This window comes from Malus domestica, chromosome 04 (genome assembly GCF_042453785.1).
Source record: "Malus domestica chromosome 04, GDT2T_hap1".
Lineage (NCBI taxonomy): Eukaryota > Viridiplantae > Streptophyta > Magnoliopsida > Rosales > Rosaceae > Malus > Malus domestica.
The window spans coordinates 4,784,021-4,803,637 of record NC_091664.1 but is presented as its reverse complement, the minus strand read 5'-3'; the positions used below and the strand labels follow the sequence as shown (position 1 = coordinate 4,803,637).

General features: G+C 38.5%; 1 protein-coding gene across 2 annotated transcripts in view; it reads right to left on the bottom strand.

Moving 5' to 3' along the window:
• Positions 1-621: 621 nt before the first annotated feature.
• LOC108170249 (uncharacterized) overlaps positions 622-19,617 on the bottom strand; it is a 42,907-nt gene continuing 23,911 nt past the window's right edge. Inside the window, exons 1-5 of one of the 2 annotated variants that reach the window (XM_070820436.1) lie at positions 7,716-7,857; positions 5,516-5,579; positions 5,147-5,193; positions 4,803-5,039; positions 622-1,032 (exon numbers count right to left, since the gene is read on the bottom strand). In XM_070820436.1, coding sequence (XP_070676537.1) covers positions 804-1,032; positions 4,803-5,039; positions 5,147-5,193; positions 5,516-5,554 — 552 coding nt within the window. In that variant the 5' untranslated portion in view covers positions 5,555-5,579; positions 7,716-7,857 and the 3' untranslated portion in view covers positions 622-803. Of the gene's footprint in view, positions 1,033-4,802; positions 5,040-5,146; positions 5,194-5,515; positions 5,580-7,715; positions 7,858-19,617 lie in introns of those variants that run through there. The other variant, XM_070820437.1, reaches the window with a different exon arrangement.

The window sequence follows — 19,617 nt, the reverse complement described above, 5'->3', positions numbered from 1 at the left end:
ATCCAACAAAATTGGAACGAGTGTGCCCGACTTATGTTAATTTACAAGTCGGGCACACTTGCTCCTATTTTTAATGTATTTTTGCTCAAAGCATATGAGTTACATTCCCAACTAACCAATTTTCTCATGTCAATTGCCTTTTAAGGTTACATCCTGCACAGAAACATAATTTCGGAAATTTGAAAATTGTGAAATGTAGAAAGTGAGGGCAATTTAAATGAGGCTAATGTGTGTTATGCTTCAGGAAAAATAGTTGAGAGAGAGACCAAAGTCGATAATTTTGTAAGTTCAAGGGGCAAATTTGTGCAACTTGAAAGGTAGAACATGAATTACTCATGAAGGAAACTTATCTCTTCTGAACCTCACAAATGATAGTTTCGGAACAGATAAGTTCAAGTTTAATCCCTCTTAATCCCCTCGAAGGAAAATTCTTTCACCTCATGTACATACAGATATACATATCTCAAATTATTTGAAGGAAAATTCATTTATTTCACAAGAACTTAAAAAAATAGCCATAAACATAGCATATCTCAGAAAACTTGCCAATGTAACTATATAAGAACATAAAAAAAAATAAAAAATCATTAGGTGAACCGTGGACGGATCAAAAAGGAGCGGTTATAAGTTTTAGGATTATCTTCATTTATCGCTTGAAACTAACAGAAGACTTGACGTAAAATCGAGCGCTATGGCATTCTAGGATCATATAGCCGACCCCACTTAAGGAAATACGGCTTTGTCCTCGTTGTTTTTCTAAGTGGATGAAAAAAAGAATGGGTAAAAAACAAAAAGAAACCAGTTCATTCCAGTACCACAGTAGCACCCAATTCCTTAAGCTTGTCAACAATGGGCCCTGCCTCCTCTTTCGTCATGCCCTTCTTCACCACAACAGGGACCTTCTCCACCAACTCCTTCGCCTCCTTCAGCCCCAAGTCCGTGAAAGTCCTAACCTCCTTTATGATCTTGATCTTTGCCGCTGCATCGAACTTCTCTATCTTTATATCAAATGCAGTCTTCTCAGCTACCTTGTGTCACGGGCCGCATGTTAAAAACAAAGAAAATGCCCAAGACATCATATATCTAAGCCCATGAAGCCATGTCTTCATGGAAGCTTCTGGAACGTCCCGGAGAAATCAAGAACGTGGCGGAGCATCCAAGAATTGTAAGCAATTGTAAAGTTCTCCTAAGTTTCAATACAAAGCTTCCTTTCTCCCATCTTCTAAGTGATTCTAGCATTCTCCAAGCTATCTTAGCTTTCTTTGTGATTCGATCCGGGGAAGCGAGGCTTCGAAGGCTTACTTAGCTTGTTCATCGAGGTATTCAAGTCTAAGTGCCGCACGGGCGGAAGGCTTAAAGAGTCATCCCGTGACAGCTGGTATCAGAGCCAAGCTCGTGAATCACTTGAAGGAAAGTAGGATATGGCAAGTGGAGAGACGGTGTCCGGAGTCTCCGAGCTAAGGGAGCGTGCTGCCGAGGTCCAAGACGTTGCCAAGAGCAAGCCAAAGTTAAAGGACTTGCAAGCATCGATGGAGACCATGGAAGAGCGACTCGAGAAGGTGGAACGAACCATACTCGAGTTCGATACTCGACTTGATGAGGACGTTGTCGACAAGGAGGAAATCCAAACCATGGTGGACAATGGTAAGGATGAACTGCGTGGCTTGGTGGAAGGGCTACGAGATGAGCTCCTTGGCGCCCTCAACACCATGGCAGACAAGATGCGGAGGGAAGTCCAGGTTCACCTTGACAACATAGAGGCAAGGTTTGTGGCACTTCAAGAAGAAATAAAGGACACAAGGGAACTCAAGGGAGATGTGGCGTTTTGTAAAGAAGCAGTCGTGAAGCAATTCGTGCAAGGGTCGAGGGAAATCAAGGCGTTGGACTCCAAGGTAATCGACTCCTTTAAACCCAAATCCTATAATGGGAAGAGGGAAGCAAAGGAGCTCGACACATTCGTGTGGAACGTGGAGCGATACTTCGAGTACCTAAAGCTTGAAGATGACGAGTCCAAAATCTCAACGGCAACCATGTTCTTAGCTGACAATGCCCTTATGTGGTGGCGTCGTCGGAGCATGGAGATTGAGCAAGGTACGTTTTCTCTCACCACTTGGGATGAATTTAAGAAAGATCTTATGTTGCACTTCTATCCCCAAAATGCCAAGTACGAAGCCAAGGAGAAACTAAGGTGGCTCAAGCAAACGGGGAGTGTCAAAGACTATGTCAACACCTTTGTGAGTTTGTTGTTCGAGGTGCCCAACATGTTAGAGGAAGACAAGCTCATGTACTTCATGAGTGGACTGCAAAATTGGGCAAAACTCGAACTACAAAGGAGACACGTGCAAACATTGTCTGATGCCATTGCCGCTGCCGAATCCTTGATTGAGTTTAAATCAAGCCACCAAGGTGATTCCAAGTCCACGGGGAAGAGGGGTAACCATGAGAAAAGTGGGGGAGAACACAAGCCGAAGGACAAGGCCGAGACAAGCAAACCGAAGGAAAAGAAAGCCGATAAGCATGACAAAGGCAAAGGTAAGTCTTGGCAACCCACTTGTTACCTATGCGATGGCCCTCACATGATGCGAGATTGCCCACAAAAGAAGGCCCTTAAGGCTATGGCCTTCAAGGAGGACAAGGCCGAGGAGAGTAACGATGCAACGATGGGATGCATCAGTCTACTGAATGCCATCCAGACAACCCTCCCACAACCTAAGGCTCAAGTTGGGGGAGGATCATTGTTCGTCGACGTCAAGACTGGTGACAAGACGACGCGTGTGTTGGTGGACACGGGAGCAACACACAACTTCATGACGTCGGAGGAAGCCACAAGGCTGGGCCTCCGAGTCACAAAGGAGCCTGGTAGCGTGAAGACGGTAAATTCCGCTGCCACCCCCATTGTTGGAGTTGCGCGTAATGTGCACGTAGACATTGGCACATGGAAGGGAACGATCGACTTCACCGTAGTCAAGATGGACGACTATGGCGTAGTCATTGGGTTAGAGTTCATGGACAAGGTACGAGCCTTTCCCATTCCCTTCTACAATATTTTCTGTATCCTAGCCGACGGAAGACAACCTTGCCTGGTGCCATTGGAAAGGCAAGCCAAGAAGTGTACCCAGCACTTGTCGGCAATTCAATTTGCCAAGTCTTGGAAGAAAGGCGAGGCCACATTTCTTGCAACCCTAATGTTGAATGAAGGGGAGGAGAAGCACGGGCCTTTGCCGAAACAAGTGGAAGACGTCCTTGTGGAGTTTGCGGACGTGATGCCTAAGGAACTGCCAAAGAAGTTGCCACCAAGGAGAGAGGTCGACCATGCGATTGAGTTGGAGCCTGGTGCTAAGCCTCCCTCCAAATCACCTTATAGGATGTCGCCACCCGAGTTGGAGGAATTGAGGAAGCAACTCAACGAGCTGCTTGATGCTGGCTACATCCAACCCTCCAAGTCCCCATATGGTGCACCCGTCTTGTTCCAACGCAAGAAAGAAGGTAGCCTAAGGTTGTGCATCGACTATAGAGCATTGAACAAGATTACGATCAAGAACAAGTACCCACTTCCGTTGATCGCCGACTTATTCGATCAACTTGGTGAAGCAAGGTACTTCACAAAGTTAGACTTCTCCACAGCTTTTCATCCCCAAACCGATGGACAAACGGAGCGGGTTAATGCATTGTTGGAGACTTATATGCGGCACTATGTTAGTGCCAATCAACGAGATTGGGCTAAGTTACTTGATGTTGCCCAATTCTCTTATAACTTGCAACGTTCGGAGTCGACGGGGAAAAGTCCGTTCGAGTTGGCTATAGGGCAACAACCCTTGACCCCGAACACGGTCGTGATTGGCTACACGGGGAATAGTCCAGCCGCTTTCAAAACCGCTAAGGAGTGGCAATTAGCCCACGAACTTGCTCGGGCTCATTTGGAGAAGGCTTCAAAGAAGATGAAGAAATGGGCGGATCGCAAGCGAAGGAATGTGGAGTTCCAAACTGGCGACCAAGTCTTTATGAAGCTCAATGCGTCTCAGCACAAGAGTACTCGTGGCTTGCACAAGAGCTTGTTGCAGAAATATGAGGGACCATTCCCTATCATCAAGAAGGTTGGCAAAGCCGCGTATGTTGTGGAACTCCCACCCCGCCTCAAGTTTCACCCGGTGTTCCATGTGAGCAACTTGAAGCCTTATCATGCGGACGATGAGGAACCAAGTAGAGGTGAGTCTCATCGAGCACCCCCTTTGATGACGGAGGCATTTGACAAAGAAGTGGAGAGCATTGAAGCCAAGCGTGTCGTGGTGCGACCAAGACAACCAAAGCATGTGGAGTACTTTGTCAAATGGAAGGGGCTACCATACTCCGAAGCAACATGGGAGAAGGAGATGTCCTTATGGCAATATAAGGACTTGATTCAGACATTCGAGAGGCAAGAGTCGACGAGGACGTCGACGGCTTAAGTGGGGGAGGATGTCACGGGCCGCATGTTAAAAACAAAGAAAATGCCCAAGACATCATATATCTAAGCCCATGAAGCCATGTCTTCATGGAAGCTTCTGGAACGTCCCGGAGAAATCAAGAACGTGGCGGAGCATCCAAGAATTGTAAGCAATTGTAAAGTTCTCCTAAGTTTCAATACAAAGCTTCCTTTCTCCCATCTTCTAAGTGATTCTAGCATTCTCCAAGCTATCTTAGCTTTCTTTGTGATTCGATCCGGGGAAGCGAGGCTTCGAAGGCTTACTTAGCTTGTTCATCGAGGTATTCAAGTCTAAGTGCCGCACGGGCGGAAGGCTTAAAGAGTCATCCCGTGACACTTGGCAGCCGTGGAGGCCGGTCCAGATTCGGAAGATGTGGAGCCAATCCCTGAGACTGCTGGGCCATACCGGTTGAGGCCCATTTTCAGCCTAAAAAGAATGGAGTAGTCGTGCCTCTCAAGCTTTGTGAGGTCGAGGAGCTCGCCGGCAATGCGCTCAAGTTTATGTGTTTGAGTCTCATTTGCTGCAGTGGCTGTGGTGAGCTTGCGAGAAACAGTAGCAGGCAATGTGGATAGGGGCCTGCAGGGGTACTTTTGTGGTTAGGTTGGACATCCTATGAACATCCGATTTCAGAAAGAGTTCGGATAGGGACCTGGATGCAGATAATTTTGCACATCCCAACTTACCCAGATCCTTGTTGAGTTGCAGTTCTGGGAGCTGAGCATTTTACAGCCTGCCATGTATGCAAATAAAAGTATTAAAAGGAAAGCTCAAAGAGTAACAGATATTTCCAAGTCCAATCACTTTTAAGATAGTAGAAAACAGCATAATTTATGGATTCGTGGAAAACGAACAAGTTCAACAAGTTCAGGCCTAAGAAACTTTCACACTATCATCCCAAATTACACAAATACTCCAACTGGATTGGCATACAAAAAAAATGTTGCCCTAGTATATGAAAGATTCAAAACAAATGGATGATGTGCCGCATTGAAAAATGGGTCCCAAATATAAGTTAATCAAAACTAAACTTAAGAAAATGATGAGGGTTGTACCCTAGCATAGGTGGAGAAGCGTTGTACTGAGCTCGCCATTGGCAGTTAATGAATCAACATGCACCTGTGGAAGCAAAATCATCAGTAGATGTAAAACCGCAATCTAATGTGTGTCAGTTTTGTTCAAAACAAATTGTAGTTAAATAAATCCTAGCCTTTGGTTTAGTTCAAAACAGCCATATCTTTATGTTTTAGCAATAATTTGGATTTTATTAATTCAAGGGCCAAAATAAATAGGCCATACAATTTCTGAGAGCTCAACTGTTTGATAATTCATACAGGCAGATGGGGTAGCAGTATTTTGGTTCATCTTATTGAAAATGCAAAATAAGAATGAAATAGAAAAATAATCTTAATAGAATTATGATATACATGGTTTCATATTTAAATTTGATCAAACCATGTTGAAGCATTGATCCTTTTCAAATGATTGCTGGATATACAGAAAAACAGCAGTAGTCAAACAGAACCGCTGATCAACTGGGTCAGCTAACATGCATAGAAAGAACAGCCAGACAAAGCATGAAGATCCTTCGGAAATAGTTTCCATGTCTTTAAAAATACAAACTGTTTTGCTTCTTCACAAGATCACTATTAAAGTGTGCATTGCTAACTGTAGTTATACAGTCCACTGCCCAAGCAAATGAACAGCTACGCTCTTGTTAACTTTTGATTAAGTCCAAATAACTTATTACATTTACTCTTGCAGGCTTACTGCACTTACACATGTCTTTAGGATCAACATACAGAAAAGTAACAATAAGTAAATATCAATTTAAAGATGAGAAAACTCGGATTAATTCCAAAAATTAACTGACCATGGCACGAGTCATGACAGAGAACATGAAGTACATAATCTCACTTCAGATAATGCCTAAAAGTAAGAAGATAAATATGTATGCATAGGCAGGCATACAGAAAAACAAAAAGTGTAGATGCACCAAGAACTATAAACAGAAGGGCTTACACAAAAAAGAATAACCAAAATCTACACATTGAAAAGTAAGCTCAGATGGGTTGGTTAAAAAATTATCTTTTTAGCCAAAATGGTCTCTGAGGTTGACATAACTCCTCACTTATGTCCCTAACAATTAAAATCGATAAGACTAAATTTGTCCACCGTAAACCATTTTGGTCATTCCATGAGAAATTTGTCAATATCCTCGTTAAGTGGAGGTGTTGGTTTGACAAAAATACACTTCAAAAGGTGATTACGTGGTCGTTCACGTGACAATTTAGCAAAGATATTGACAGATTTTTCACGAAAATACCAAAACGATTTACGGGGGACAAACTCAAGGGCCACTTCTATCAATTTTCATTGTCAGGAACCAAATTGAGGAGTTATGCCAATCTTAGGGACCACTTCTACCAATTTTCATTCTCAGGACTAAATTGATAAGTTATGCCAATCTCTTGGACCATTTTGGCTAAAATGCTTAAAAATTTTAAAGCCCTTGAGGAAATGCCCTTAAGTTCATTTTTACGCTCTTCTACAAACATCAGACTCTAACGAGATGAGGCTACTGACTGACTCTAATCAGGTCACTAATAACAAGATCTACATTGCAGGATTACATACAGAAGAAAACTATACTATTGCAGAGGTTGACAACTGTGGTATAAAATCAAACCCAGCAACCAATCATCAACAGCGAAAAAAGAAACAAAACCCAGGAGCACATAATAGAGAAAAAACATAAGGAGGTACCCGAATTGGAGAAAAAAGAAGTATGTATGATTGCCTACATAATAAAGCAAAAAAACTGTCAAGAAATATTTGGGAGAATCCTTTTCTTCTCTGACCCTTGATTTGCTTTGGAAAAAAAAAGTGGAAAGCTAGTAACTTTGGTGCAATGTTAAATCCCTCAATCCTTCTCTTTATCTAAATCCATGCCAAAATACAGACCCTCTCAAGGAATCTAATTTCTGTATAATTCAAGCATAAAACGTATCGAAAATTGTATAATTCAAGGTGTGTCAAAATGCCACTCCCCACCTCCCTCCCTCTACAAATTTCTCTGAACTAAAGCTTGCACTTTCATGGAGCACCCCAAAAAATCCCCAATCTGTATGACAAACGATTAGGCATTACCCAAAATTCCGGTTTAAGTTGACTAGATTGGAACCAGAGACATCGACACAATTTACAATCCTGAGAAGAACACATATTAGCATTGAATGAGAAGAGAAAACTTACCCTGTTGAAATCTTAAGCAGTGGAGTGAGCTTCCAGTGGCCGATTTGGGGCTGTCAGATACACCGAAGAAAGTTTATTTCTTCGCGTTCAGGGTTTTCGGAAGTTGTGATTTCAGTCCTTTAGTTTTATGAAAATTCTTCTTTGGGTTATTATACAAAATAGTTTTAGAGGTTCGCATGATCAATAGAAATAATTTATGAGATTAAAAATCAATAAAAATGGTTTTTGAGATTGTCCACAATCCATCATTTTGATTATTCCGTTAAAAACGCTATGGGCAATTTTCAAATCTTGCTAACTCAATCGTTTATTAATTAAATTCGATCCATAATATATCAGAATGAAGATAGGAAAGTGTAGAATAAAATAACTATTTGGAAGCTCAATGATTGCCGGAGATGGCTGAAAAATAGCCTGAAATGTAATTGATCAGCGGGAAAACTGGAAAACTTACTGGAAACTAGGTAAACTTTAAACGTTCATAACTTGTTTTTAACGGAAAGACCAAAATCATGAATGGTGGACAATCTCAGGGACCATTTCTATTGATTTTCAATCTCAAAGACCATTTCTATTGATTATGCAAATCTTAAGGACTATTTTGTATAATAACCCTTCTTCTTTAGTACCAATAATTTCAATTGTCGCAGGTAAACCCCTATAATTTACTTTTAATAGCTTTATATAATTATAAAAAGGGAACTTCAACGAAAAGTTTTCGATACTGTTTACTTTAACGAAAAATCACATTTTATACTAAAAAGTCAATCCTGGTACTATTTACTTTGCCCTTTGTTTTGTTTTTATCGTTAAAACTCAAAGTTTTCAAACAATTTTCATTATTTTTCCTTTATAAAAAATAATAGCTTATTAACTTTTCTACGTTTTAGGGGCTCTACGTCAGCACACTGACTTAATATTTAACGGTTTTAGGATTTTTTTTTGTTGTTGTCAAATTTAGGATTTTTTTTAATTAGTATTAGAGTGTAGTTTTATTTTTTAAGTGAGGTCTTATATTTAAATCTCACTAATTATTATAGCTGATCTATTGTATGGTTTAACTTAAGTCTTTATAATTATAAATTTTTTGTATACAAATAAAACTGATTCTAGAAACAAACTCAACACAAATATAATACGTCTTTATCATTTATATAAGTAGGATACATTCCACGTACAAGTGAAAAAATAATAAAATACGAGATAATTAGAGAAATGGTCTATGAACTTTAACTCAAATAAAATTGTTTCTGAACCAAAAATTTGTAAATAATTAGTCTGTAAACTTATTATAATGTAAAACTGAGAGAAATGGGTAAAAAGACCAATACTTCGTATTATAATGTAAACTTTTCATTCACTTTTTATCTTTTTAAACCCTTTATTTTACATAAAAAATCTAACGAAATTAGGGGAAAAAAAAAAAAAAAACCAATACTTCATATCATAACAAATTAAAGGCTAATAATTACAAATTTTTAGTTTAGAAACCAAAACTCATGAGCAAATTTGAAGAATTGCTCAAATGGGTAAAAACAAAAAGGAAAAGGATTTTCGCCGGATTCTTTTCTTAGTGATTCCGTAATCTCACCTATTAATCGTACATCGTGTAATCAGAAATTATTTTAAAATTTAAAATTTAAAATTAAATATTAATAGTACCTAACAAATACATGATATACGATGAATCGGTGACATCACAAGATCCCATGAAAAGGATCCCCGCCAGATCATCTTCCAAACAAAACAACCGAAAACCCTGCTCTTTTCTGAGGGCGCCCTCTGCGTTGGCAGCTGGGGAACAAAGGATGGCCAACATGGGAGAAGAGGTGAAATTAGCCCAAGAAAGTTGATTTTACATGGCAAATTAAGCCAAAGGGGAAGGAATTATGTGTCAATTCCAATTTCTTGAGCTATTTTACTGCAAATTGTGGCCCTTTCCATCTCCTCTCCTCTCCAGTGAGAAATCGGATTTGGATTTCTGTGCGCAGTGCAGTTCTACTCTCTTCGTTTTGGCGAGTATATTTCTCAGTGTACTGATTGCTCTATGATCTATGATAAACTGGAAGTGAAATATTAAATTTGCTTTTTAAAATGCTCTTATTTTACAACAACACAAAAGTTTTAGGGCTCTTTTAAAAGAAATGATAGAAAGCGCTCTAGAAAAAATATTTTTAGGTTTTAAAAACCTTGAATCACTAGTTAAGTGCTTTTGCAAGAAGCGTTTTAACTGCTTTTCATTTACTTTATTTTTATGAAGGATTGGTTCCAAAACGATTTTCATAAAAATATTTTTGACTATTTTAAAAGTACTTTCAAACGAGTCCTTATTCATACTAAGTGGGGTCAGCTATGAATCTTTTTTTATTAGTGATTGATTTATGAAAAAAAAATTCACCAAAACACTTTCAGCTATTCTAAAAGTATTGCCAAATAAACTCTTATTTCCACTAAGTGAAGTCGGATATGAATCATAGAACGCTACTGTGCTCAGTTTTGCATAATAGTCTTTGATCAAGTCTCTCTTTTCTTTATCGTTTGTATTTGTACAGCAGGTTACCATTGGGGGAAGGAGCAAATCTCTGTAGCTCATCCAAAAATGTTGCTTACAGGTATGAATTCTGATTAGTTTTAAGACATCATGCGGTCTATATATAATCCTACGTACTGCATCTTTATACTTGTGTATATGGACTTATGTCATGGTCTTGTCGATATTCATTCATACATAGAATAGAATTCCTTGTTAAGACTAGTAACTTCTGATACATATGTGTTTGAGTAGAATTAATTTTTTTCTTAACGTAGTGACGTAGCGTAGGCGAATCTAATATTGGAAAGGAAAAAACGAGAGTTTGTCCTAAATATTAAATAAAGTTATTAAAGTGCACTGGTTAAGATTCAAAGTTTTAGATATTAGTTTTTCTTAAATTTTATGCTAGAAAATGTCAATGGTCATGAATTGTAAACAAAGAAAACTCAGAGTAGCCATGTTATACATGATCTGACCCTCCAACAAGCTTTGGTCCCCCAAAACTTGCATGATTTTTCTTGATACCTTTATTTCTGTGTAAATATGGAATCCAAGCAAAAAGCATCATAACATGGAGATCATTGTGGTCTCCAAAACCCTCCCCTCCCCCCTAGTTGACAACTAAAGCTAGTTATACATTTACTTGTCCTTTTGCGTGATCATGAAGACGTTTCCTATCTCTTTAATATTTTTACCCCTTTGCTTTTTTTCTTCTTAATTCGGGCAATAAATTTCGAATGTTGTTACGCTTACTCGGCTGTTATATTTTTTTACTCATTTTATTTTGACTAATTAATGGGTGAGAAAATATGGCAAATAAATAGATGTAATAACAGTTATGATTCTCGGAAAAATAGAAAAAGTCGGTGTGCATGGTAGCACCCTAATTTTTTTCATGAAAGCATGTCAAAAGAAAGTGGACTCTCGTAGCCCCCACAAGCCTCAAAAATATGAGTTTGCTTAACAAGTAAGAGGGAAGAACAAGAAGGGGATTGTTTTTTCCTTCTTATGATGCTTAATTGGAAGAACTCAGTTACCAGTTGCTGGAGTGTTCTATGATAATTAATTAAAATCAAAAGTTAAAAGCAAAAATTAACTAGCTAGCTTGACTGGACTACAGTGTGATTATTTAGGTAGAAATCCACAATCATGGCTTTTGAAGGCCCGCAATTTTCTGTTAAACTTTGACAAATCTCAAATTCCTTAATTAATCAATCTAAATTATGCTAGAAGCACATTGGCTATGATTCTAAGATTAAAACACTAATATGTGGTTCAACATCTTAGTAAATCTGGTATTAAATTTTCACCCAAGTGTCCTGGGTTCGAAACTTTTCTCGTCTTCTAAATTATTGTAATAATTTCGAACATTCGACTCTCTCCTTAATAATAGTAAGAAAAAAAAGATGGAAACACTAATTGGACTTCCTAGGCAGGTCTGTAGGCTTAGTTAGGATTTTGTTCATATTATCTATTCTAAAATTAAGGAGGAATTGACTATTCATTCAGCTTCAGTCAATTGTTTGCCCCTTGATTTCATCTCATTTACAATAAAACCATGAGATTTGGGCTGGGTTTGAAGGGTATTTATTAGAACTTAGAAGGGTAATTTTGTTCGCAGGGTTTAGGAAGGATTACCCCTTGATTTCACCTTATTTACAAGAAACCCATCAGATTTGGGGTGGGTTGGAAGGGCAATTTTGTCCTCTCGGTTTTGAGCGAATTCGGGGGTTGCCGTGTAGGTTATCATTTGTTGTCCTTCAATGAGGGTTTCGGGGGGATGGAGGCTCAGAGAGAGAGAGAGAGAGAGAGAGAGAGAGAGAGAGAGAGAGAGAGAGAGAGAGAGAGAGAGAGAGAGAGAGAGAGAGAGAGAGAGAGAGAGAGAGAGAGAGAGAGAGAGAGAGAGAGAGAGAGAGAGAGAGAGAGAGAAAGAGAGAGAGAGAGAGAGAGAGAGAGAGAGAGAGAGATGGCGATGGAAAGAGAGCGAGGGGGAGGGGTATGGGTGATGGATTTCATCTCAGTATCAAACCGGAAATCCTTCATATTCCAATGGTAATTCTGGAGGGTTTAACAATGGTGGAAACAACTACAATTCTGAAGGGTATAATAATGCTGGCAATAACTATAACTCTGGAGGATATGGTGGCTCTAATTTTAGAGGTAGAACTAGAGGCAAGAATAATTTTGGGAATTCAAGTTTCCCTCGGAACAATTTTAACAATAGTCCTGATACTCTTGGACCTGTAAGACCTTATGTTTCTACATACTCTGAGCATGGTAATGGTGTGCCAACTTGTTAGATCTGCAACAAGAAAGGTCATATTGCTTCCGATTGCTTTCAAAGACACTCTCCTACAACAGTTTCATCTTCACCTATGCAATGCCAAATTTGCTGGACATTTGGGCATTCAGCAATTCAATGCTACCACATGGCTAATTTTTCATATCAAGGCAGGTTACCACCATCGAATCTCTCTGCAATGAATGCCAATTATCAACCTTCTGCCCCACATGAGCAATTTTGGGTAGCTGACTCAAGAGTTACTTCTCACATGACATTATAATTGGCAAATCTCAATCTTGTAACTCCATTCACATGCAGTGATACTATAACCACAACTAGTGGTTCATGTTTGTAAATATCTCACACTGGAACATCCACTTTAAGAGCTCCTAAATATGCTTTTCAGTCGAAAGAAATCTTGCATGTTCCAAAATTGTCACAACATTTGTTGTCAGTATACCATTTATGCAAAGACAACCATTGTAGGTTTATATGTGATGAGTTTTGTTTTTGGATTCAGGACAAGATAACAGGGAGAATACTTCTTCAGGGACTGTGTAAAGCTGAATTATACCCGATTCCATTTCACATACCTTCATTCATACTTAAGCAAGCATATCAAGCATCTCACTTACCTAAACAACAAAACTGCCTTATTGGTCATCAAGTCAACACATATCTTTGGCCCCATAGATTAGGCCATCCTTCTAATATTGTTGCTGCAAGAATGTTGAACCAATCTCAGGTTCCCTTTTCATTAGATCAATCTAGGCATGTGTGTGTATCTTGTTTAGAAGGCAAAATAACCAAGTTACCATTTCCTTTTCCTGCAAATAAAACTGTAAAACCCTTAGAAATCATTCACAGTGATGTATGAGGACCATCTTCTACATTGCCCATAGAAGGTTTCAAGTTCTATGTTACTTTTATCGATGAATGTACTAGGTATACTTGGATATTTCCATTTGTTGATGCACAAAATCAGTGAGGACTTTGGTACAATAGAAAGTGTCAAATTTGTGACATTCGCTAGATTGCTCCGGTCACTAGTGTGGATAAGTATGTAAATGGATAGAGATAGGGAAGCAAACACAAGATGTACGTGGTTCACCCAGATTGGCTACGTCTACGGAGTAGAGGAGTTCTCATTAATTGTGAAGGGTTTACACAAGTACATAGGTTCAAGCTCTCCTTTAGTGAGTACTAGTGAATGATTTAGTACAAATGACATTAGGAAATATTGTGAGAGAATGATCTCTATTTATAGAAGAGAGTTTCTAGTTTCATTCTGACATTGACACGTGTCGTGTTGTGATTGGCTTCTGATGTTGACATGTGCCGCGCTATGATTGGGTTCTGATGTCGACACGTGTCGCGCTATGATTGGCCTCCTGGTTGGAGGGAAACTCTTCTGGGTCCTTGACGGTATAACGTTGACCGGTGCTCAGTAGTTTCGGGATTGGTCAAGTATGGTACAAACACCATTAATGAATAAAAGTGAGGTGTTTCAAACATTTGTGTAGTTTCATGCTTTCTTGCTTACTCAATTCTCTACTGCAATTAAAAAATTTCAAAGTTATGGTGGTGATGAGTATTATAGCAATAGGTTCAAACAATTTTTACTTGACAAAGGCATAGTACATCACAAATCATACCCTTATACACCTGAACAAAACTGCCTTGCTGAGATGAAGCATGGACACATTGTTGAAACTGCCTTAACACTTTTGAATACTTCCAAGTTACCTTCATCGTTTTGGTTTCATGCCTGCGCCACTCTAGTATACTTGATAAATAGAATGCCATGTACTACTTTATCCATGAAATCTCCCTATACTTGTTTGTTTGGCACAACTCCAGTCTTAACACATTTAAAAACCTTTGGATACAGTTGCTTTCCTTTATTGAAACCTTACAATACTATAAAATTCAACCCAAAACTGCACAATGAATTTTCCTGGATATACAAGTCAATACAAAGGTTCTATGTGTTTTCAACCAAACACATGTTAGTGCAAAATTAGCAATTCTTGACAGAATGTCTGAGTCTGTAATAGCTTAGATTTGTTACATATTTTAAATTGTAATTGTTTAAGTCTAAGGTTGTCTCTCACACTTTCGATCACAAGGATGTTACGTAAACAAGATACTTATTTAGGTACGTTTGCACGCACACATCCAACTACATTCATGATATCTCATGTATGTGTATTTGGGATAGGACTCTTTCCCATCATGTGTTTTATCTCTTTAAGATCAGTTATCATTTCTACATTTATCAAAACACATCTTTTGTTGGTGGGGTTTATCTGATTGCATGCTTTCAAAATAAACTTATTGTTTATCTGGATGTTGAAATGGTTTGCCGTTCTTATGTCGTTTTAATCGTTGTAGTGATTTTTGTCTATATACGAGATGTCAGGTCTTTGGAGAAAGTGTGCATGAATATAGGTTTTGAGAAAAGAATTAAAAGGTAGCAGCTTTGTGTTTTGAGGGAGAAAAACAATTTTTATATTGATGTTATCTTATGTTTTCGACAACATGTGTTTTTAAGAGAAAATTAATATTATTCTTTCATGCTGCTTTCATTTGAGTTTTAATTGAAAGTCAATTATGAAAATGTGCCATGTGATTTTTGTAATTGATTGTTTTTCAACAAACACTTCATCATACATACATTCTGCATGATTGAGCTAGTATCTTGCACAGTTTGAGGGAAAGGTGATTGACAACTGTGTTAGTGTCGTGCCACTTCATCAAAGACTGACGAAAGATCGAGTAGCAAAGCGCGAAGACAAAGCTGCCAACTAGTATCAGTATCTAGTAGATGAGTTTTTTAAGTCTTTATGTATTCTTTCTTTCCTAGTGTTTCTTGGCTTGGTAGCCCGATAATTTTCCCAGTAGTGGGTCTTGCCTCATTAAATCCTACATCATGTGTGCACTCGTTATATTTATGCTGAATATGTGTGTAGGATTTAGTTTGCATAATTGGTTAATTTAAATTATAATTTGAATTAGTTTTAAGTTGGAACCTATTTACACCTCTAGGTTAAATTAGTACTCATCCTAGAACTTTCAATTGGCGCCATAGCGGGTCACTAAACATAATTAGTGAGATCTGTGGGACTACTAGGATGAATCGTACCATGGGGTCGATTTCCCATCCACCACACTTTGAGGGCGAACTACGCTGCATGGAAGGCAAAGATGAAATCATTTCTCAAGGCACTTGACAAAGTGTGGCTTGCAATTGAAGAAGGCTGGGAACCTTCGACAGTTAAAGAAACCTAAGGTGAAGGACAATCTTCTGTAATTATATCTATGCTTAAGCCGAGAAAGGAATGGAGCGAAGATGAACGCATCTCTAGCACTTTTAACCATAGAGCGTTGAATGCGTTGTTCACTACCGTTTTGCCTGAACAATTTAACTACATCAGTAAATGTACAACGGCGAAAGAAGCTTGGAATATTCTTGAAGTTACTCATGAAGGTAACTCCATTGTCAAAGAATTCAATTTCAAATCTCATCATAAAATTTGAAAATATCAAAATGTTGGATGATGAGAGTTTCTCCAACTTTTATGCTAAGCTTATTGTAATTGTCAATGGTTGTCACAATCTTGGTGATAGCATTCCAGAACATAAGATTGTTAAAAAAATCCCAAGGTTTCATGCGAAAGTAACAACTATAGAGGAATCAAAAAATTTAAACACTTACAAGCTGGAACAATTGATTGGATCACTACAAACATATGAATCTGATTTCACCGAAGTCAAGAAAGGAAAAAATGTTGCTTTCAAAGTCAACAACGAAAAAGTGAATAAGGATTCAATTGAAAATTTGACTCAAGATGAATTTGCTTTTCTCACCAAACAAGCAAGAAAATTTTTGAAACTTAGAAGTTCCAGGGGACGTGAACATCGAAACAATTTTGGTTCAAATTCCAAAGTTCCTCGTTCTCGAGATGTTTCTCATGGAAATTCCTCTAAGTTTATCAAACTTGATGAAAAGAAAAGTTTAAATGATAGAGACAAATGTTCGAATGTCAAGGGTATAGACATCATGCTCATGAATGTGCCAACACTCTTAAAAAGCTGAAGGATGAAAAGAACAAGGCTTTAACCACTACTTGGAGTGACAGTGACTCAGAAAAAAGACACGGCATTTAAAGATGATGATGAAGTGGTTGCGTTTGTTGGAACTTTTGATGGATATGAAACTGATGACTCGGCAGTTAAAGAACCTGATTCCATAGAAGTCCTACAAAAATATACTGCACTTTAAGATATCACCATGAAAGTGAGAAAAGAAAATGATGAACTGAAAAAGAAACTTGTGCATCTTGAAAGCGAGAAGAAGGAAGCAGAGGTTGAAAATCAATCTCAAATGAAAATGAAGAAGGGCTACGAGAGTCAATGTTGGAAAAGCTACATATGCTCGCATCAGACAATAATCTTGAAAATGAATTGAGTGACATGAAAAAGAAGGTCGGAAGAGTTTAGTATTGGCTTAAGAAAAATTGACAAAATGTTTAACTATGGAAAGAATTTTGGTGATAGAAGGGGTTTAGGTGTTGATTTGAATATGACTGGAAGCTCTTCCTCTACTGTTACTAAGTTTGTCAAAGCCCTTCAAGAACCAAGCAGGAAAATGGATAGTGATGTAGTTTTTGAAAATTCTTATATCACTGCAAATAAGTCAAATTCTATGAGCACTTTCATTGATCCAAAGAATTTTGTTGATGCACAAAACCGGAGGGGTCTTGGAACAACGTAAATCCGACCGTGAATCTGCAAGAAAGTAAATAACACAAGATGTATCGTAGTTCACCCCAATGTTTGGGTTACGTCCACACTGATATTGTATTTTTCTGAGAGGATTGTGAGGGAGAGAAACCCTGTAATGTGAGAGGGGATGTGAGAGCGTGAGAGGGCTTCAGGCCTAAGAGTTGGCCTCTCCTAATTGTGAGGGTGAGGAGTCATTTTATAGAATAAGGGCTCATTACTTATTACATATTTGCCCCTTCCTTTATTACATAATTACATTTAGGTCCTCCAAGTATTTATACGAGATCTAAATACGGAGGCTCTAAGTATGGTACAAACAAATTTCATTAGGTCAAAAAAATTTATTCCTATTTGTCACTTCTGTGGAAAAATAGGACATATTAGACCTAGGTGTAACAAACTTCGAAAGGAAAATCGAACTGACCACATCACTCATTAGATTTCTGAAAAATGAAATCTTAAAGTAAGATTTGTTGCTCACCCCAAAGGAATGAATACAATTTCAAAAATTATGCCTATTAGAAATTTTATCACTCCAAACTCAAAGCAAGTATGGAGAAGAAAGGAGACTCAAATTTGCTTATTAGATAAGATGTCACCATCATCTGAGGAAGACAATCTTACGTGTTTGGTGGCGTTCACTACTCTCTTAACTTGTCAGTCAGATACTTGGTATCTTGATAGCGATTGCTCGAGACATATGACTGGAGACAAAAGATAGTTCACAACTTTCACTAAGGATTGTAAAAATGGAGCAGTCACTTTCGGAGATGGAAAATGAGTAAGGATTGTTGGAAAATGAGATATCAAAACTCTAGGAATTCCATGCTTAAAAAAGTCATGCTGGTTGATGGACTTAAAGCTAACTAATTAGCATTAGTCAAATTTGTGATGATGATTGTTTGTACCATACTTGACCAATCCCGAAACTACTGAACACTGGTCAACGTTATACCGTCAAGAACCCAGAAGAGTTTCCCTTTAACCAGGAGGCCAATCACAGCGCGACACGTGTTGACATCAGAACCCTATCATAGTGCGACATGTGTCAACATCAGAAGCCAATCACAACACGACACGTGTCAATGTCAGAATGAAACTAGAAACTCTATTCTATAAATAGAGATCATTCTCTCACAATATTTCCTAATGTCATTTGCACTAAATCATTTACTAGTACTAACTAAAGGAGAGCTAGAACCTATGTACTTGTGTAAACCCTTCACAATTAATGAGAACTCCTTTTCTCTATGGACGTAGCCAATCTGGGTGAACCACGTACATCTTGTGTTTGCTTCCCTATCTCTATTCATTTACATATTTATCCACACTAATGATCGGAGCAATTTAGCGAAGGTCACAAACTTAACAATTTATGTTGTACCAAAGTCCTCTCTGATTTTGTGCATTACTTTCTCAAAAATCGAAGAGGCATCGCTCTCCGAATCTCAAGAGCCAGACTCATAACATGATTGGTTTCTCAAAAATCGAAGAGGCACCGTTCTCCAAATCTTGAAAGCCAGATCCCTGACAGGATTGCTTGTTCGAAAATCGAAGAGGCATCGCTCTCCGAACTTCGAGAGCCAGAATTCCTTGGATAAAGCTTGTCTGCAATCTTCACATGCAACATCAGCTTTCTAGATACCACATACCACTTTTTCAAAGTGATATGACAAAGTTAAAACACGTGAAGCTTGCAGCTCCCACTACATTGCTATGACCAAGAAGGGCAAAGGAATAACATTACTACTTGTTGTTAGGGAGACTCCTATATATGTCGACCTCCATCCTCCACGGACAAGCATACCTGCAAAAATGCTCAACCCTTCCTCATATCTGAGAGGGCACTCCCAATAAAGCCTCTCGAAATACTCAGCTTTCTTCCCCTCCAATAATACCTATGCAAACCAGCCACACCAGAGCAAGAGTATCTCATACCATCAGGGTTAAAAGCAAGAGTATCCCATATCATGCTTTTTCCTTATCTTTTCCTTTGCCCTTGTTCTTACCTGCAAGACAAGGAGAAAGAGAGCAATCAGTCAGCATTTGGAATCAAGCTTCTAGTCAGGAATTGACTGCCTGGAACCCTTGCCTGATTACTTACCTGGCATTGCTCTCGAGTACTCATCCTCAACATCTTATGCTTCTAGAAAAGATACCACATCTGCTTGAAGAACAGATAGGGTAAGTGAGAAGGATACAAGGAAGCATGTGGAGACAAGCTCAACAGAACACGTACCGATTTATCTATTACTTCATCAACAACAAAAGTATCCCATATCATCAAGGTCGAACGC